The sequence below is a fragment of the Myxine glutinosa genome, chromosome 3 (assembly GCF_964187855.1).
Source record: "Myxine glutinosa chromosome 3, kmMyxGlut1.1, whole genome shotgun sequence".
NCBI classification, from domain to species: Eukaryota; Metazoa; Chordata; class Myxini; order Myxiniformes; family Myxinidae; genus Myxine; species Myxine glutinosa.
In genome coordinates, this window is record NC_136263.1 from 12,629,143 (window position 1) to 12,651,043 (window position 21,901).

Here is a 21,901-nt window from a genome sequence, read left to right on the forward strand (position 1 = left end):
AGTTTCCATGTCATCAGTCACGGTTGCGCCTGCAGACTCAGTGAACATTGCACACTTCCCCTTTCGATGGTTCATGGTATTTTTCACATTTATATGGTTATCACCAAAGTTTGCATTGACACCAGCCAGATTTGGCACCACTGTTTTCGAATTGATGCTACTACAGTTGATTCACAACTAATTAAAATGCCTCCATCAGAGAAACTGAGAGGTAGCTTAAATGAACAAGGAGATATTTGTTTCATTACTCCCTTGAGATACCCCATCTTTAAATGTTAGCGTGATGATAAATACCCCATCGAGGGTAATAGTCAGGGCCCTTAGGGATATTTTGGTTCAAATTCTTCCAAAAGCATCAAATTTGGCGCAGATGTTGCCCATGCCATACTCTTTCGATTTTTGACGGGCGCCAAGGGCGGTATGATCCGGGGACCATACCGGTCCATCCCGCCATGTCACCTGACCTATGACGTCATAATTAGGATATGCATCCAATCACATGGCGTACTATAAGTGGTCAAAGTTCAAAATGAATCGATCGAAAAATGAAGGCAGGGATCCATTTTTAAGGTTTTCATAAAATCCAATATGGCCGCCAGGTCACATGACCTATGACGTCATATTTATGACATGTATACAATCATGTATACATGAACCCGGATCATGATCGCACAAAAATTAAACACAAGGTGATGGCATACAGTTCATAAAACATCAAAATCCGTACGTTTGTAATGAGACTGATGAACTGCATATGCCTGAAAATTAGGAAATAGACATGTAAATATTTCCTCTAATTGTCAAAAATAAGGTCAGAGTTCGATTACCCAACCCAGAAACATAAAATGGTGAACCTCACGTAAATCTTGACAAAAAACTCAAAAACCGACATGTTTGACTCAAAAATGACCTTTAAGATGACCTGAGGGTTGACCTTGACCTCGAATCATCAAAATAACATCATAATTGGATTCCTCGACCTCGAAAACCCCTGAAAAGTGGTATCATACATGATTCCAACCCTTTTGGTTATTTAACTGATTTTCCTCTAATCCAGGTGGTGGCCATTTAGTATTTCGCCAATATGGGGCCCCCGGGGGGGGGGGGGGGCGCCCGTCTTGGCGCCCGTCAAAAATCGAAAGAGTATGGCATGGGCATCATCTGGGCCAAATTTGGTGCTTTTGGAAGAATTTGAACCAAACGGCCCCAAAATATCCCTAAGGGCCCTGACTATAACGCACTTTTTGCATTTGGAATGAAATTCGACAAAATGAGAGTGGAGGGGCCTAATGATGCCACTTGGTTTGCAAAGTATCGAAAGCAAGTTGAACGTCATTGGAACGATGTTTCACATTTTAACTTTTGATGAACTGTTCGATCGCAGCAAAATAAAGTGCAAGTCTGTGTGGGAAACCGAGACCTTGTACGAAACGCTATTGCACTTGCAATTTAATAAGGAAGTGAATACTCGTAAAGGACTACAGTGTCTGTTGCTCATGAATCGGCATATATATCCTAAGGGGAAAATACAGGATGTCGTGGAATCAAAAGAGCACTATTCACCCTGAGCCAACTGAATACAAATCTCCTGTAGATTGAAGATGATTAACATGCCGCCGATTATTATTATTATTTTTGTATACTGAATCGAGGCTCGTGAAAGAGCTAACATTAACTTCACAAACAAATCAACCAGACAAACAAAATATATAAAAAGAGGGAGCGGAAAACAAGATGGGGAGAGAAGGGGAAGCACACAAACACAACACCTGAGAGCAGGGAGAAGTGCAGGAGGGAGAGGGCTTGGGGGGAGGAGGCGTGGGAAGGGGGGTGGGGGGGGGGGGGGGTGGAGGGAGAAGTATAAAACACAAGGACACCAAGGACTTCCAGGACAGAAGTTGGTATTTCAAAAAAGTGGAATTGGGGTGAAATTAGCGGGGGTAGAAAAGATCAAGGTTTTGGATGGGGGAAGATAAGAGATGGTGGTGAACAGCTGTTTTTAAGACCTGGAGGGTGGAGTGGGATTGAAGAGAGTGAGGGAGTTTGTTCTAGAGGCGGGAGAAAAGAGGAATGAAGGAGTGAAGGTGAGCAGAGAGTCTTGATTTTGGCAGTTTGACCATAAGAGGGTTGCAGGCAGATCTTGCGTGACCTGTAGGAATATTTGCGGGACAGAGCCCAGAGAGAGCTGGGGGGGGGGCAAAGCCAGAGAGGAGTCGGTAGAAGATGGAAAGACCACCAACCTGCCTGCGGTGAGTGAGTGAGAGGCCCTTGGAGTTAGCTTCATCGCGGGAGATTCCAATGATTCTGAATGCTTTGGTTTCAACAGCGTGAAGACGAGCTAGGTGTGAGGCAGGAGCACCAGCCCAGAGGGGAGAGCAGTATTCCATTGAGCTGCGGATGTGGTGAGGAGCTCAGGTGTGCCAAGGAAGGACTTCGCACGACGGAGGATGCCCAGTCGGCGACTGGCTTTGGAGGCCAGATTTGAAATGTGGTTTTCCCAGGAAAGATCATGGCAGATAGTGAGACCCAAAAGCTTGAGTGACAGAACTTCTTGAAGAGGATTATTCAGAAAGTGGATGGGAGGGTTGTCCATTCGGTCTTTTCGGAGAGACATCGTAAGAGTGTGAGATTTGTCAGGATTGAAAGACATGTTCCACTTGTTTGCCCAGTCTGTGATTTTGTCCAGGTCTGCAGAGAGTGAGGAGGCTGCAGACTGCCGATCTGAGGGATGAAGAATGGAGCGACAGAGAGTAGAGTCATCAGCAAAGAGATACAGAGGATTTTCAAGAGAGTCAGAGAGATCATTGATGAAGACCAGAAAAAACACAGGGCCCAGAACACTGCCTTGTGGAACTCCAGTCTGAACAGGAAGAGGAGATGAGAGAAACCCATTCAGGGCCACACGTTGACTACGACTAGAGAGGAAGTCCGCCAGCCATGCGTGGAGATTTCCATGGATACCAAAAGAGGAGAGTTTGGTGAGCAGAGCGGGGTGCCAGACCGTATCGAATGCACGTGATATGTCAAGGGAGACTGCTCTAATTGCCTGTTTGGCATTGAGGACCTCCATCCATTGTTGAGAAAGCAGAAGCAGCATGTCCAGAGTAGAGTGTCCAGGTCTGAAACCAAATTGATGATCAGAGATCAAGCCATTGGAGAAGAGGAAAGATTTCATATCTGAAGCAATGATGGATTCCATGACTTTGCTGATAATTGGGAGAAGGCTCATTGGTCTGTAGTTGCTGGGATCTGTTTTTGCACCTTTTTTGTGCAAAGCGGTGATGTTGGCAGATTTCCAAGCAGATGGAAGATGACCTTGAGCAAAAGAGAGGGTGAAGAGAACAGAGAGAGGGAGTGAAAGAGCGGAAGAACAGGAATTTAGGACCCGTGGGCTGATGCCGTCAGGTCCAGTTGCAGAATCCGAGTCGAGGGTTGACAGAAACTTTTCCACCTTGTCAGGAGGAAAGGACACAGAGTTCAGGAGCAGCTGGGTACGACTGGGTACGGTGGGTACAGAGAGGGATGGGTTTGGGACACAAGATTTAGAGGCAAACACAGAGTTGAGGCATTCAGCTTTCATTCAGATTGAAGTAAAACCCTGCCAACTCAACAGCATCTGCTATCCTACAACTTCACCATTAACGGACTGACATTACCTGACAAAGGTATTAATACTCGTAAAACTAGAGAGTTCACAGACCACCTTACCCAATGCAGTTTTGATAAAAAGGACATGGGAAGCGTCTTTACAACTCTTGCTTTGCATTTCTGAGCACGATCTGTATTTTCTTCAAGCCATGATTACCTCCACTACCAAAGGTGGATGGAGGTTATGTTTGCACCCCCGTCTGTCTGTTTGTGAACAAGATATCTCAAAAAGTTGTGGACGGATTTGGACGAAACTTGGTGGACAGGTTGAGTTTGTGACAAGGAAGAATCGATTCGATTTTGGTGAAGATCTGAATATGGATTCGGATGTGAGAATTGTTTAATTTTTGAAGTGATTTGTCACCATTGAGTGATGGGGCTAAAACCGATATATAGCATGATATCTCAAAGGTTATTGGCAGATTTGGACAAAACTTAGTGAGCAGGTTGGGTGTGTGACGAGACCGAATCGATTTGATTTTGGTGTAGATCTGAATATGGATTTGGATACGATAATTATTTAATTTATGTCGTGATTCTTCACCATTGAGAGATCGGGCGAAAAGCGATATACAACATATTTTTAAAAGTTGTGGGCGAGTTATGAATAAACTTGGTGGACGAGTTGGTTAGGTGGCAAGAACAAGCAGATTCGATTTTGGTTCAGGTCCGAATCCAAATTCGGCCTATCAGTGAGATAGAAACCATAAACTGTTCAGCCTGGTGGAGATAGTGCTCTACCGAGTGCCTTACTAGTTTTGTCTGCATCTCGATATTCCCCAATACTGAGAGTGCAAGCAGCACATTTGTTTGTGGTGGAGATGGCGTAAAATGGTGCAATATTCTGTCCAAGTACCGTCGGACCCCGCTATCCACGGGGATACGTTCCTGGGAAATGCCGCGAAATTGCGAAACCACGAATGGGGGGGGGGGGGGGGGGTCAGACCAGACACCGCTAGTACAGTCGGACCCCGCTATCCGTGGGGAATAGGTATATATGTATCCCCTGCGATACGTATCTATCCCCACGGGGGATACGGATACGGGATACGTTCCTGGGAAATTCCACGAATTACGAAACCGCGAGTGGGGGGGGGGGGGGGGGAGGGGTTGGCGGGTGAGTTCAGTCCGGGCTCCACCAGTACAGTCGGACCCTGCTATCCGCGATACTTTCCTGGGGAATGCCGTGAATTGCGAAACCGCAAATGGGGGGAGGGGGAATTGTTTCAATGGAAAAAGGGGGGGATTGGTTCCTGAATCGTGAAAATTCGCGAATAGCGAGGAACAAACCGGGAATGACAAGGTAAAATCCCCAAATGGTGAGGCAAATCCCAAGAATGTCGACGATAATCCGCAAAGGTCGATGAAAGTCTCGGAAATGGTGAGACAAAACCTGTGAATGTCGGCAATTGTCCACGAATGTCGCTGAAAATCCGCGAACGCATGCCGTGCCATTGTTTCAATGGGGAAAAGGGAGACAGCTAATTGCACTAATAGATACTGTGGAGTGTTTTCATTCTGTACAGCAACTTGCAGGGATGACATGTTATGCAGCTGGAGGGATATCCCGCGAAGTAATGTTTACCATTTGTTGGGATGTGCCACGAAACATTGTTTACCTGTGAACGGCAGCAGGATATCACCTGAAGCTGTTCACAGTGTGAATGTTGGGATATCCTGCAAACGCCATGAAAACGCTAAACACACGGCAGCGAATCAGGAGCAGGTCATGCTCGTGGCTCGTAGAAGATGATTTTTTTGCGCATGTCCAGCTGCTTTGTGCATAGCTGGTAAAAGATGGGTTTTTCAAATGTGTTAAGCTCGCGGTTCGTGAATTTTTTTTTTGCGCCCCCGAAAAACCGCGAATTCGTAGAACACGGCCACGAATAGGAAAAAACCCATAAATTTGCGGGACACTTTTCCGCGAATAGAGAAACATGTTACATTTTATCACCCGAGAATACATGGAACATGTGAATAGTGGACCGCGAATAGCGGGGTCCGACGGTACTGCAAAACTGGATGTTCTTGGAAATGACTGACAAGGTCTCCGTTTCCCACAGAAAAACCCGAAAAAAAAAGACGACAATTAATTAAATAAATCTTTATTGTCCCATTTTCAGGGAAATTATTCTTTGGTGACACCGTAAGTTGACCATAATTAAAACATAAAACACAAAGGGAATAAGAAAACAATATAAAAAAAGATATAAAATATAAAATAAATATAAAATATGGAAGATTGACGAAACAGCAAAATGTCTAGGAATTTGAATTTAGCATTTGAATTGCACATGGTACAAATGACTTTTTGAAAATGTTCTTCTTCATCCTCCTTACACGAAAGCGTCTCCCTGATGGTAGTTTTTCAAAAAGTCCGTTCGCGGGGTCGGTCAATGGTCGAGAGAAAGACCAAAAAAAGAGATCAAGAAGGTCTCCAACAGACTAAACAGTTTCACTTTTTCAGTCTGTTGAAAGTGACAAGAAAGTGCTACAGTGTTCAAGAATATAATTCAATTGAAATAAAATGAAGGTTTTAAAGTTTGTATAATTTTTTTCGGAAGTTTACTGCCGTTGATGCAGCATCTTTTACACCACCTTATTTAAGACGTCAAATAAATTTGTTATTTGTGCCTGTTTGTATCCTTCATGATTTCATGATTTCATGACTTCATTTCATGTCTAAAAACAGTAAGTTTCCTGATTGGAATGATTTTCAATTTTGTTTAAATTTCACACATGCAGACAGAGTAAAACGGAAGTTCCTCACTCCTATGGGCACTTGGGACAAAATTCTGTACAATTTACCAAATTCAGAGTTAACGTACTGCTAAACTATAAGTTTGTGTTCCAATTTGTGTTCTACATTATTAAAACTATACAATTAAATTGGAATTAAGTAGTTGCTCGACCATTGACCGACGTTTCGAGACAGACAGACAGACAGACAAAGAGACAGAAAAAGTGAACCAATTGCTTAATCCTGCTTTTCGCTTCATCCACACATGTTAAAAGTTTTCCGTTAGACCAGACCATTAGCTTCACCAAATGCATACTGCAAGTTGCAAAAAAAATACTGATGGCCATCTATGTAATGGCGTGATAAATTGTGGATTTATCGTCGACTACTTGAACTGCTTCCATGTTGCGTTCTATCCACATTTTGATATTTTGGTGCTTGGAAATGGCAAAATTGTTTTGTTTATAATAAGGCACCCCGTGCATAAATCCAGTTACATGGGAATGTGTATGCTCTTGCCAATGCATGTGTAAGCCATTGTATCTTGCCTTCCCTCCCCCCCCTACCACTACGACCTCTCCCACCCTTAAATATTACACGGATCTAGTAACCAAATCCTCTTCACTTGCTTTATTCATTTTCTTGCAGTTTCTTCAAGATACACTTGATGCCCTTTTCAATATCATGATGGAAACATCTGACAGTGACAGATATGACATCCTCGTGTTTGATGCACTGGTAAGCTTTACAGGCTTGTGTTGGTAATGCATACATTTACACACACACACACACACACACACACACACACACACACACACACACACACACACACACACACACACACACTAGCAGGAGTAGCCGGGAAGAGGGAGGGAGGAGGCAGGACAGGGAGGGGTGAGGAAGGGAGTTGGGGGAGTGGAAGGGGAAGAGGTGCGAGAGGTGAGGGGAGAGGGAGGGGAAAGATAAACTACTTATATATCTTTTTGGGGGGCTGGGGGGGGAATGAGGAGGAGAAAAAATTTACCCGTGCGAAGAGTGCTTTAACCTCAGTGTCGCCCATGTAAAAAAAAAAAGGAAATTGTAATACCCTCTGCCACCAACACCAGGTGGCGCTACACGGTACACATTTATATAGATAATTTACGCTCCTCTCCCGGTCCCCCACCCTCCTGCGTGAGACCGTGGCCACATAGCCTATGTCCCCCCCCCAGACAAATTTGTATTTGTACCCCGAGTAAAGTATATAAGTGTTTATCGTTGAAGTACCCGGCGTTGCTCAAGCGAAAAATAAACATCAACATGTTTGAAATGAGGGCAAATATACTGGAAAAGCAATTACATCCAAATCAAAATACATCACAAATGTCAAATCATCATTTTACCTTTTCGTTGAATATATGCTGGTGAATGGAATAAACATTACATCAAATATTATCCGGATCCGGATCCAGCTAGTATAATTACTCCCGCCAGGGAGTAATGCATTCACTCGTGTCCGTGTGTGTGTGTGTTCGTGTGTTTGTGAACAAGATATCTGGAAATGTTCTGAACGGATTTGGATGAAAGTTGGTGGGATGACTGACCTTGGGATAAGGAAGAATTGATTAGTTTTTGGAGAACCTCAGGATATTATTCCCGATCCAGGAATTTTTTGAAGGATTTTTTTACCATTGGAAGATAGGGCTCATTTTTTTTTAACATTATCTTCTATATATTCTATATTTAACATTGTGATATGAAAATAGTTTTCATATTTGTTGTAAATGTAGTTTAAACTCGTGGTTATGCGTTAGAGTGGTGTATTTTTTTTTAGCAGCGTCGTCTGCAATGTTCATTTTTTTTTCCAATAAAGACATATTCTGTCATTTTAAAACCACCAAAGTGTGTATTAGTTTCGCCGTTTCATAAAATGTATCGTTTGATACGTATAATGCTTTAAAACGTTTTTTTTTTTTGTTTTTTTTTTTTAAACCACAGAAGAGATATCAACATTTAGCTCAGCGAATGTCATTCACGGTGTCAGTATTTGATGAACTTATAAAGACTTAGTTCCAGATTTGTCAATGGCTGAGGTATATTAACAAACGAATAAAACAGATTTGGCAAAATTCCAACTTTTAAAAAAAAGATCGCATATTCACCCAGGGTTGAGAGGCTCAAGAAGAAGAAACCTCGCATGGGCTTCCCAGACCAAATAAATAATTCTGGGTCTGGCTCTGCGATTTTCAGGTTTATTACTCCCGCCAGGTAGTAACGCATTCGATCGTGTCCGTCCGTGTGTGTGTGTGTTCGTATGTTCGTGTGTTTGTGAACAAGATATCTGGAAAAGTTCTGAACGGATTTGGATGAAAGTTGGTGGGATGATTTCCCTTGGGATAAGGAAGAATTGATTAGTTTTTGGTGAAGCTCAGGATATTATTCCGGATCCAGGAATTTTTTTTGGTAATTTTTTTGGGGAAAGATTTTTTCTGTTTTACTGCATTAAAGCTTTTATTCTTATTCTTAAATGATGTTTTTCTCCTCTAATTCCGAGATATATCAAAATTAATTCTCTGACAGTTAGCACTTACTTTCTTTTTCATTTATTGTTTTGGGGAGAGGGGATGTTAAACAAAACGTATTATTCCAACTAAACCCATGGCGGGAGTATGCGCTCTACTGAGTGCCGTTCTCGTTGCCACTGCCTTAATTATGTGGTTTGTGTGCAGATTTTCTCAGAGTAATCAACTACCATAATGTTATTAAACTTTTGTTAATATTTCATAGGAATGTATTGTATGTAGTTGAAACCCATAACTTGGAAATAGTCAGAGGAGAAAATGTTGCAGAATGAAAAGTAAAGGTCTTCCTCTTATTCCTATTAATTTCTTTTTTCCCTCAAATGGCAGATTTTTCGCTGACCCAACTGATTGGGGATTCAATGTGGATGATCCCATTTTGAGTGAGGCGATCTGTGGCCTTGATATTCTGGTATTGAATAAATCCTCACACTGCGTTTTTACCAATTTCGCACCCGGGCGAGGGTTTCAATGTAATTGCACGTGGTTAGCGGATTGCACGCAGGCTTGTGAAATCTGCTGAGTGAGCCGAGACACGAAATTATTTACCCAATAGTTGTACTTGCACACCATTTCAGAACTCTAAATTAACAACTCAGTCCCAAATAAATGAGGAAAATAAAAACCTACAATATTTAGTATATGTAGATAGAAAAACAACCAAATGACAACAAAAGTATCATTTCTGTTCCACCTGCACTCAGCTGCACACTTAGCTTTTGACATGATCCAGGTTGTGAATTGGCAAATATGTAGCATGATCCAGGTTGTGAATTGACAAATATGTAGCATGATCCAGGTTGTGAATTGGCAAATATGTAGCACGATCCAGGTTGTGAATTGGCAAAAATGTACCATGATCCAGGTTGTGAATTGGCAAAAATGTACCATGATCCAGGTTGTGAATTGTCAAATATGTAGTACGATCCAGGTTGTGAATTGGCAAATATGTAGCATGATCCAGGTTGTGAATTGGCAAATATGTACCATGATCCAGGTTGTGAATTGGCAAATATGTAGTACGATCCAGGTTGTGAATTGGCAAATATGTAGCATGATCCAGGTTGTGAATTGGCAAATATGTAGCATGATCCAGGTTGTGAATTGGCAAATATGTAGCACGATCCAGGTTGTGAATTGGCAAATATGTAGCACGATCCAAGTTGTGAATTGGCAAATATGTAGCATGATCCAGGTTGTGAATTGGCAAATATGTCGCACGATCCAGGTTGTGAATTGGCAAATATGTAGCATGATCCAGGTTGTGAATTGGCAAAAATGTACCATGATCCAGGTTGTGAATTGGCAAATATGTAGCACGATCCAGGTTGTGAATTGGCAGATATGTACCATGATCGAGGTTGTGAATTGGCAGATATATAGCATGATCCAGGTTGTGAATTGGCAAATATGTAGCATGATCAAGGTTGTGAATTGGCAAATATATAGCACGATCCAGGTTGTGAATTGGCAAATATGTAGCACGACCCAGGTTGTGAATTGGCAAATATGTAGCACGATCCAGGTTGTGAATTGGCAAATATGTAGCACGATCCAGGTTGTGAATTGGCAAATATGTAGCACGATCCAGGTTGTGAATTGGCAAATATGTAGCATGATCCAGGTTGTGAATTGACAAATATGTAGCACGATTCATGTTGTGAATTGGCAAATATGTAGCACGATCCAGGTTGTGAATTGGCAAATATGTAGCATGATCAAGGTTGTGAATTGGCAAATATGTAGCACGATCCAGGTTGTGAATTGGCGGATATGAAGCATGATCCAGGTTGTGATTTGGCAAATATGTAGCATGATCCAGGTTGTGAATTGGCAAATATGTAGCACGATCCAGGTTGTGAGTTGGCAAATATGTAGCATGATCCAGGTTGTGGCATGATCCACACGGATCTCAGCGGTCCGTGTTGTGAATTGGCAGATATGAAGCATGATCCAGGTTGTGAATTGGCGGATATGAAGCATGATCCAGGTTGTGAATTGGCAAATATGTAGCATGATCCAGGTTGTGAATTGGCAGATATGAAGCATGATCCAGGTTGTGAACTGGCAGATATGAAGCATGATCCAGGTTGTGAATTGGCAAATATGACAAACCCTGTCTCTCCCACCTTCCAATCTGTACAAATAAGGTTCCTCAAGCCATGTTCAGATATTACATGGATTTTGATGAAGGTACTAATCTTAGGCTTTCATAACTTTTTTAACTTAAGGTGATGATTTATACTTCTCACTCATGTGCGGCTTTGATCTCGGCGGCGTTGCATGTCTGCCGGGTCTTATTACCATTCAATAATTGCTTTTGATTTGGGATTGATCTTGGTAGGCTGACTGTTGTCTGTCTGGTGACATTGTCGAGTGGTCATTGCGATTCTGCATTTTTTCTGCAGATATATGTCATATCGCTGGTCACCGACCGCAAGTTTCGCCAGTTCAATCCGGTGCTTGAGGCTTACGCTGGACAACACTTCAGTGCAACACTGGCTTACATGTGAGTAAAATGCTGATATAATATCAATTCGAGTTTAAAAAATTCCTCCGACAGTTTAATTCTTCGTATTATTATTTATCAGGTAATATGCGAGAATCACATTGACTACGACCAGCCTTGTATATGACATTGCAATGATCTGTATCTACAACAACAACAACAACATGCATTTTAAAGGCCATTTTCCCTGCTAGAGCGGGGGTTAGCCTTGCGGTCCCCATGACAATCTTCTCCATTTTGCCCTATTTTCTGCATCTCTCCTTGTTAACCCCCTTGCCCGCATTTCTTCTTCCACCATCTTTAGCCAAGTCTTTCTCGGTCTTCCCCGTCTTCTATTTCCTTCTACATTCATTTCCATCACTCTTCTCAACCAGTCACTTTCATCCTTCCTCAACACATGACCAAACCATCTCAACCTGTTCCTCTTCACAGCATCAATCACAGGCTCTATTCCCATCATCTTTCGCAATTCATCATTTGTCTTCCTCTCTCTCAACGATACTCCGCACATCCGTCGAACCATTCGCATTTCCACCCTTTCCACCCTTCGTTGCTGCTCTACGTTCATTACCCATGTCTCGCTCCCATAAATCATAACACTTCTCACACATGCAGCATACACCTTTCCCTTCAGCTTCAACCACACTCCCCTCATCATCAGCACGCCACTCAATTCCCGAAACTTCTTCCATGCACATCTCACTCGAGCAACCGTTGCCGAGTCTGATCCACCTTCTCCATTCAGCATGTCTCCGAGGTAGCAAAATGTTTTCACACCTTCCAGCTTCACGCCGTCTCCAAGATCCAACTCAACATTTCCTCCATCTGCAGCTCCCTCTGTGCACACCTTACATTTGAATGTAGCTTCCGTTTCCGACTTCCGTTTCCGGTCTTGCTGGCGAGGGTTGGTTTATTCTCAGCTCTCCATGCTATCCATCGAAATCGAAGTTAAGTAATTGTTCCCATTTGTATTTTCGTTATAACTATTTATTTTATGGTGTAAATATTGTCTCCCGACGAAGATTTTCGGTGCAAATCTTTCATACCTGTATTGAAAATCGTGTTAATTCGGGTCGTGTTTTGAGGCCTTGTAGTTGTACAGTGAACACTGTACAACCTTGAGGCTTTGTTTTTCTCTCAGCGGTCCGTGTTTTTGTGATCCAATAACTTTCGTTCTCTGTTTTCCCAATCTTTTCACCCCATAGCCCTCTTCCTTGTGTAAATCACAACTCAAAAAAATCCAAAAAAAAAACATTTCCTTCTCTGTTCTCATTCGTTTATTCATTCTTATTCGTTTGGTCGTTCGTTCTTCGACCACGTGTTTCTCCCCCATTTCCCCAGATAGATTGTCAAATTTCAACTCGTTATTTTATCGTCCATGCGTTATTGTTTGATTATAGTTACTTTTGGTTTGAATTTCCTGTAACTTGTAATTATTTAATCGTGTTCTGCTCCTCGTGTGCGGCCTTGTAGTTGTACCCCCGTCGGTGTTTGTTATCTTAATCGTGTTTTGCTTGGCTCTTAGTTTTTTTCCCTTCTACCCCGAACATAATACTCTGTCTAACGTTCTAAATCCCCACCTCCCCCCCCCCCCCCCACCCCCAAAAACCAAACAAACAAAACAAAAAAAACAAACATTTATTTTCCTTTCTCCACGTGTACTGTTGACTCATCCTGTATTTTCTGTCCAGGTGTGCTGTTCGCCCCGCCCCCATTAACTCCTTGCCATCCACCGTTTGCCCTTCACGTGACTCGTGGTGGTCCCTCTCGGCTCTCCCCCGTTGGTATTTTTGTGCACATAAGATTGTTCACGGTTCTGTTTAAATATTAGTTAAATATGTATAACCTTTCCCCTTCAGTGTTTTACTCAGTGGTATTTTACAACACGCTGTTTTTCTTCCTATTTAAAAGGCTTTTCTCAATTTCCTCTCCAACTCATTCCACCTCAAAAAAAAGAAATTCAATATCTTATACGTCTCCCTCACAACATGGTCTAAATTCACATTCATTCCATCCCTCCTCCATCATTCTGAACCGGATTGCTAACTTGAAAATCATAACAAACCCAATTTGTTTTCAATGTTCGTCTTTCATTAATCATCCACTTTCTAAACTCCCCTCTTGCCCCTCCCATCCAAATCCCTCCCCTTGCACCTACACTCCTAAACTCCCCCCTTGCCCCGCCACTCTTAAACTCCCCCCCTACCCCTCCACTCCTGAACTCCCCCCTTGCCCTTCCACTCCTGAACTCCCCCCTTGCCCTTCCCCTCCTAAACTCCCCCCTCACTCCTCCCCTTCAAAACTCCCCCCCAACCCCTCCCATTCAAATCTCCCCCCATACCATTCCTCTCCAATTCTCCCTCCTCCCCCCTCCTCCTCAAAGCTGCCTCCTCCCCACTTCGTCTCCCTTCTATCTCATACCTCCACCCCCCCCCCAACCTTCTTCTTTCCTCTGCCCCCCCCCTCAAACAACCCCTCTCTGTGCCTCATCCCTTCACCTTCAAACCTTTCATCCTCCTCATCCTTCCCTTTCTTGGAACTCTTCTGCAATCGCTGACACACTAACAACTGCTCTCCCTACCTCCCCCTCTCATCCTTCATCTTACCCTACTCCTCCCCTCCCCTGTCCTGTACCCGATGCTCCACCTCTCTCTTCATTAACGGTATGGACCTCAAACATCCGGGGCCTTCGCTCAAACCTGACTGATCTCTCCATACAGGTTGCTTCTGACAATCCAGACTTGATCTGCTTAACAGAGACTTTCCTCCTTCAAGATGTCTCTGATTCCTTAATATCTCTTCCTGGTTACTCCCTCCTCCGGTATGATAGACCTGAGCCTCGGCCTGGTGGTGGGGTGGCTATCTTTATCAAAAACTCTCTGCCTCACTCTCCTTGCACTGCCCTCTCTCCTCCTCACCCCCAGGAGTACCTCTGGCTACGGCTTCCTCTCCACTCCCACCTTTTGTTCATATGTGTTCTGTACCGTCCCCCAAACAGTGATGACTCCATCTACATTTCACTGTCTGACAACATGGACCAACTTCTATCCACTCATCCCAACTCTCTCTTCCTCATATGTGGTGACTTCAATTGTCATCATGCCACCTGGTTGGGTGTGGGTTCCTCTCTCACCAGTCATGGCACCTCAGCAAAGGACTTCTGTGACTCACTGTGATTGACACAATCTGTCAATTTCCCGACCCGGATCTCAGCCAATGGAGTATCTTCTCTTCTAGACTTGGTTATGACTAACTTCCCTGCTAATGTCTGCTGCTCTTCTTCTGCTCCAATCGGTTCTTCTGATCATGTACTTGTCAAAGTGGACATCTCTCTGGCCATTCTCAGAGAGCCTCCTCAGCGTCGACGAGTCTGGCATTTCACTCAGGCCGACTGGGACGGTCTTCAAGCAGCCATCAATCGTCTGGATTGGTCTCCCATCTCCACTGCCTCTGACATCAATTCTTCCTGGGAATTCTTCCAAAGCAAACTGATCTCTCTCATGCACAGTTTTATCCCATCTCGCCTTCAGTTGTCTTACCCTTCCTCCCGTCCATGGTACACTGAATCTTGTGGTGAGGCAGTTGCCCTGAAACAACTTGCCTTTGCCTCTTGGAAGGCTAATCCAACTGAAGGAAATCTCAGTTCCTTCCACCAAGCTCGGAACAAGTGTGTGTCTACCCTCAGGAGTGCCAGGAAGCACTATCTCTCCTCACTCAAGAATGAACTCTCAAACCTGTCTCCTTCCTCCAAATCCTGGTGGCGTCTGGTCAAATCCGTTTCTGGTGTTTGTTCCCCCTCCATCCCCTCCCTTACCTAAAATGGCCACACAGTTGACATCGCACGTGACAAAGCCGAATGCCTCAACTCTGTGTTTGCCTCAAAATCCTTAGTCCCAGACCCATCTCTCTCTGTTCCCACCTTTCCCAGTCGAACCAAACTGCTCCTGGACTCTGTGACCTTCTCTCCTGACAAGGTGGAGGAGTTTTTGTCAAACCTCGACTCTGATTCTGCAACTGGACCAGATGGCATCAGCCCACGGGTCCTAAAATCCTGCTCTGCCGCTCTATCTCACCCTCTCTCTGTTCTTTTCACCCTATCTTTTGCTCAAGGTCATCTGCCAGCATCCTGGAAATCAGCAAACATTACCGCTTTACACAAAAAAGGTGCAAAAACAGATCCTTGCAACTACAGACCAATCAGCCTGCTCCCAATTATCAGCAAAGTCATGGAATCCATCATTGCTTCGGATATGAAATCTTTCCTCTTCTCCAATGGCTTGATCTCTGATCATCAATTTGGTTTCAGACCAGGTCACTCTACTCTGGACATGCTACTTCTGCTGTCTCAACAATGGATGGAGGTCCTCAATGCCAAACAGGAAATCAGAGCTGTCTCCCTTGACATATCACGTGCCTTCGATACGGTCTGGCACCCAGCTCTGCTCACCAAACTCTCCTCCTATGGTATCCATGGAAATCTCCATGCATGGCTTGCGGACTTCCTCTCTGGTCGTAGTCAACGTGTGGCCCTGAATGGATTTCTCTCATCTCCCCTTCCCGTTCAGGCTGGAGTTCCCCAAGGCAGTGTGCTGGGCCCTGTGCTTTTTCTGGTCTTTATCAATGATCTCTCCGACTCTCTGGAAAATCCTCTGTATCTCTTTGCTGATGACTCCACTCCCTGCCGCTCCATACCTCTTCACTCAGATCGGCAGTCTGCAGCCTCCTCACTCTCTGAAGACCTGGACAAAATCACAGACTGGTCAAACATGTGGAACATGTCTTTCAATCCTGACAAATCTCACACTCTTACTATGTCTCTCCGAAAAGATCGACTGGACAACCCTCCCATCTACTTTCTCAACAATCCTCTCCAAGAAGTTCTGTCGCTCAAGCTTTTGGGTCTCACCATCTGCCATGATCTTTCTTGGGAAAACCACATTTCCAAGCTGGCTTCCAAAGCCAGTCGCCGACTGGGCATCCTCCGTCGTGCGAAGTCCTTCCTATGCACACCTGAGCTCCTCACCACATACAAGGCTTTCATCCGCAGCTCAATGGAATACTGTTCTCCCCTATGGGCTGGTGCTCCTGCCTCACACCTGGCTCGGCTTCACGCTGTTGAATCCAAAGCTTTCAGAATCATTGGAATCTCCCGCGATGAAGCTATCTCTGAGGGCCTTTCACTCACTCGCCGCAGGCAGGTAGGTGGTCTTTCTGTCTTCTACCGACTCCTCTCCGGCCTTGCTCCCCCAGCTCTCTCTGTGCTCTGTCCCCCAAATATTCCTACAGGTCGCACAAGATCTGCCAGCCACCCTCTGATGGTTAAACTGCCGAAATCTCGCCTCTCTGCTCACCTTCACTCTTTCATTCCTCTTTTCTCCCGCCTCTGGAACAAACTCCCACACTCACTTCAATCACACTCCTCCCTCCAGGTCTTCAAAACAGCTGTTCACCACCATCTCTTATCTTCCCCCATGCAAAACCTTGATCTTTTCTACCCCCACTAATTCACCCCAGATCCACCTTGTTTGAAATTCCAACTTCTTTCCTGGAAGTCTTGGCAGTGTCCATATGTTTTATACCTCTCCCACCCCCCCCCCCTTCCCATGCCTCCCCCCCAAAGCCCTCTCCCTCCCACAGTTCTCTCGATGTCTCCATGTCTCTCGGTCCCTGCTCTCAAATGTTGTGTTTGTGTCCTTCCCCCTCTCTCCCCATCTTGTCTACCGCTCCCGATGTTATTTGTTTTGTGTGTCTGTTTGTCTTTCTGTGTGATTAATGTTCGCTCTTTCACGAGCCTCGATCTTGTATACAAAAAAAAAAAAAAAAAAAAAAAAAAGCTGCCATACTGGTTAATGACCCTCTGAGACCACTACATTTTTGATGAACCCACTCAGCGCACATTGTACACTGAATGGAGTTCACTCCGACACCCTTCCTACACACAGCACAGGGCCACTTCCCAGTTCTTTCCACCTCACCACATGCTTTACCACTTGCCATCACCTTCGTCTTTCCGATATTCACCTTCAGACCTTTTGTCTCCATACATTCCTTCCACGTGTTCATCTTTTCCTTCAGTCCATCCATACTTTCCGCAATCAACACCAGATCATCTGCATACAACAACTCCCACGGTAAACCCTCCTTTACGTTCTGAGCCAGCACCTCCATCACAGCTACAAATAGTAGTGGACTGAGTACCGACCCCTGATGCACTCCCACCTTCACCTCAAACTCACCACTGTTCCCGTCCTTCGTCCTTACAGCTGTGCGCGCTCTTTTGTACATTGCCATCACTACTCTGATCAACCATTCCTCCACTCCTAACTTCCTCAATGCCCATGTCAATACTTTGCGTGGAACCCGATCGAATGCTTTCTCCAGATCAACAAAGCCAAGAAACAACTTCTTACTCTTCTCCATGTACTTCTCCTGCAACTGCCTCACAATGAAAAGCGCGTCTGTCGTTCCTCTACCTGGCATGAATCCAAACTGCATTTCGTCGATCTTCACTTTCTTCCTTATCCTCCTCTCCAACACCCTTTCCAATACCTTCATTCCATGCTCCAATAACTTTATCGCTCGGTACGAGCCACACTCTAGAGGGTCACCTTTCCCCTTGTAAAGAGGGACGAGGGTACTCAGTTCCCAATTCACTGGAATGCGGCCTTCTTTCACCACCAGATTACAGATCTCTGTCATTCTCTTCACACCCCAACTTCCTGCTGCCTTCAACATATCTCCCACAACTCCCGTCGGCCCTCCCGCTTTTCTATCCTTCATTGCTTTTATCGCTTCCTCAACTTCCTTCTCAGTTATCTTCTCTGCCGGTCCTAAAACTGGGTTACTCTCTATTATATGTTGCCATCCCATTCATTCTCTGTATTCAACAGCATTTCCATATATATTTTCCATCTTCCTTTAATTCCATCTGGGTCGACAACGATTTGTCCCACTTAATCCTTCAAGCAACTCACCCCCATCACATCACACCTCTCTTTCGCTATCTGCTTTGCAATCCTGAATACTGCTTTCTGACCCTCTTCCGAATCCAAGCGTTCTCCGAACATTTTCCTACATGCCTCCTGCGCCTTTGCTACCTCTTTCTTTGCAGCCTTCCTGGCTGCCTTATAACTTTCATGCTCTGCTGTTTCTGCCCCCGTACCCTTCGCCTTCTGCCACTCCTTGAACTTCTTCCTCTTCTCGTCAATCCTCTTTCCAACTTCATCATCCCACCACCATGTTTCCGAGTGCCTCGGTGGTCCTTTTGTCCATCCACATACCTCACCAACGGCTCCCAACAGACTAGCTTTCATTGACATCCAACCACTTTCAAGCTCAACCACATCATCCTCGACCCTACTCAGCCTCTCTTTTAATGCCTCCCTTACTGTCACCTCTTTCAACCTCCACACCTTCATTCTCGATTGGTACTTCACCCGCCGAGCTCTCCTCGCACCTTTCACCCTTACGTCGCAGACAACCAAGTGGTGCTGTGAAACAGCCTCCTCCCCCAGGATCACCTTTGTGTCCCGGAGGTGCCCCCTATCTCGCCTACGCACCATCAGGTAGTCAATGATTGTCGTCGACCCACCTGACGTGTATGTAACAAGCTTATTATCCTCTTTCTGGAACTGAGTATTACAAATCAACAAATCAGCTCCATCAGCAAACTCCAAAATCCTTTCACCTTCTCCATTTCTCACACCATATCCGTAACCCCCATGAACTCCGTCAAAACCATCCATACTCCTTCCCACATGTCCATTTAGGTCTCCTCCTACCACAACAACTTCCTCATCTTTCACGTTTTCCATCAGCTTCTCTATCGCACACCAGAACTTGTCCTTCTCTTCATCGCTTCGACCAACCTGCAGAGCATATCCCGAGATGACGTTCACCAAGAGCTTTCCAATCATCATTTTCACCATCATCAACCTATCACTCACTCTAGTCACACTCACCACACTGTCTACAAACTCCTCAGAAAACAGGACACCAACACCATTCACGCCCTCCAGGCACCCTTGCCACACAAACTTGTATTTCTGTCCCTGCCTACCCTTCACCATTCTCACACCACTTCCCTTCCATCTCGTCTCTTGCACACAACATATGTCCACTCTTCTTCTGACCAATACTTCCACCACTTCTCCTGATCTCCCTGTCATTGTCCCTACATTCCATGTCACAAACCTCAGAAACCGATCTCCACTTCGGGCTGTACCCTGCCCACATGTAGTTGTAATTGTCATGGTTCTCTTTTTGAGGCAATGTTTTTATGGCCGGATGCCCTTCCTGACGCCAACCCTCTTAGTCGCCTCTTACGACACGCAGGAATACGGTGTACCTATTCTTATCCAGGGTACACACTTGGAAACGTTTAAAACATGGAAATTCTGGGGGGTGGGAGAGGGGGGGGGGCGTCAGCATCACGGCTGCGGTTTAAACATATTTAAATAGATATTTAAACAAAACCATGAAAAACAATCTGGGAAAAGTCTCTAAGTAAGAACGTGGATTTGAGAAAGCAGGAGCAGAGGCGAAAGAAAAACGAGATATAGGGGGCGGGGCACAAGTCGAGACGAGGAGGCCGCACGAGACACAAGGCCGCACGAGGCGCGAACAAAGAAATGACTAATTACACACAAATTTGCAACAACTACAAAACCAAAACCAAATAGAAACACACAATAACACATTCACAACAAAATACGCAGCGGAAATTTGACAAAGAAACGAATGGGAAAACACTCAAACTTTGATGCCGTGGAGAGATCAAAGCAAGCCCCGTCGCTCCTGTTGCAAGTCGTCGATCTGTATCTACAGTCACGTGAAAAAGTAAGTACACCCTTGGCTCTAATAGGTGGTATTGCCCCCTTTGGCAGAGACAACCTCAAGTAGGCGTTTCTCATAACTGTCTACCAGTCTCTGACATCGACTGGGAGTAATTTTTGCCCACTCCTCCATGCAGAATTCTTTCAGCTGTGCGATGTTTGAGGGGTTTCTTGCATGCACAGCTCGTTTCAAATCCCCCCACAACATCTCGATGGGATTTAGATCCGGGCTTTGACTTGGTCATTCCAAAACCCTCCATTTCTTTCTTTTCAGCCCTTCCTTGATGAATTTACTGGTATGTTTAGGGTCATTGTCATGTTGCAAGGTCCACCTTCGGTTGAGCTTCAACTTTCCGACAGATGGCCTCACATTATCCTCAAGCACTCTCGGGTACAATGAAGAATTCATTGTGGATTCTATGATTGTGAGCTGCCGAGGCCCTGATGCAGCAAAGCTGCCCCAAACCATAATATTTCCACCACCTGCTTTACAGTTGGTATCAGGTTCTTGTGGTCAAATGCTGTCTTTGGTTTTCGCCAAACATGTCTTCTGGTACTGTGGCCAAATAGCTCTACCTTTGACTCATCTGTCCAGAGCACATTGTTCCAGAAGTGCTGGTCTTTGCGTAGGTGTTCATTGGCAAACTTTAGTCTTGCCCTGATGTTATTTTTGGACAGCAAAGGTTTCCTCCTGGCACACCTCCCATGTAGATCAAATTTGTGCACCCTCTCTCTCATGGTCGACTCGTGCACTTTGACATCAACAGTGGCAACAGCTACCTGTAGGTCCCGTGATGACATTCTGGGGTTCTTAGAGACTTCTTTCAGCATCTTGCGGTCTGCTCAAAGGCTGAACTTGCTGGGGCGGCCTGGCCTGAACAAGTTGGCAGTTGTTTGGAATCCTCCTCACTTGTCGATGATCTTCCTGACAGTCGAATGATTGATTTCAAATTGTTTGGAGATCTTTTTAAATCCATTCGCAGACTCGTAGGCATCTATAACCTTCTTTCTGAAGGCGTAAGAGAGCTCTTTTGATCTCGGCATGGTGACGCCGCACACTTCAACAACAAAGAGCAAACCAAACCAAATGTCTGAGGTTTATATAAGACAAGTTCCTCCACGATCCCCTCTAACGATGTTCTAATCATTTGCACCTGAGCTGGTGCACCTGATTCTAATTTTAGGTATTTCAAGTCGTGATAAATGTAGGGGTGCACTTACCTTTTCCACATGCGAAATTTGCATTTATGTTTATTTAAATTACTAGGGCATGCCCGTACTATATCTATATCTAAAATTATATCCCCCCCCCTCTATTTACATGAAATGGTTTGGTCCAAAGCGAACGGCTTGCGAGTACGGTGACAATCCCCCCCCTCTATTTACATGAAATGGTTTGGTCCAAATCGAACGGCTTGCGAGTACGGTGACAATCCCCCCCCTCTATTTACATGAAATGGTTTGGTCCAAAGCGAACGGCTTGCGGAGTTTGGTAAAGAAATCGCCATCGCGTGCACAAACGCGCAGGAAAGCGAATGAATCGCGAATTAGTTTTAATTAGTTTTAAAACATAGTTTAACGGCAACATAGTTTTCCAACGTGAAATAAATGA

The 21,901-nt window shown here is 44.7% G+C and overlaps 1 protein-coding gene across 1 annotated transcript in view; it reads left to right on the forward strand.

Moving 5' to 3' along the window:
• LOC137423806 (dedicator of cytokinesis protein 1) overlaps nucleotides 1-21,901 on the forward strand; it is a 968,048-nt gene that overhangs the window by 224,801 nt on the left and 721,346 nt on the right. The window contains exons 20-21 of the mRNA XM_078773719.1: nucleotides 7,037-7,126; nucleotides 11,355-11,455. Of these exons, the coding sequence (XP_078629845.1) occupies nucleotides 7,037-7,126; nucleotides 11,355-11,455 (191 nt within the window). The remainder of the gene's footprint in view (nucleotides 1-7,036; nucleotides 7,127-11,354; nucleotides 11,456-21,901) is intronic.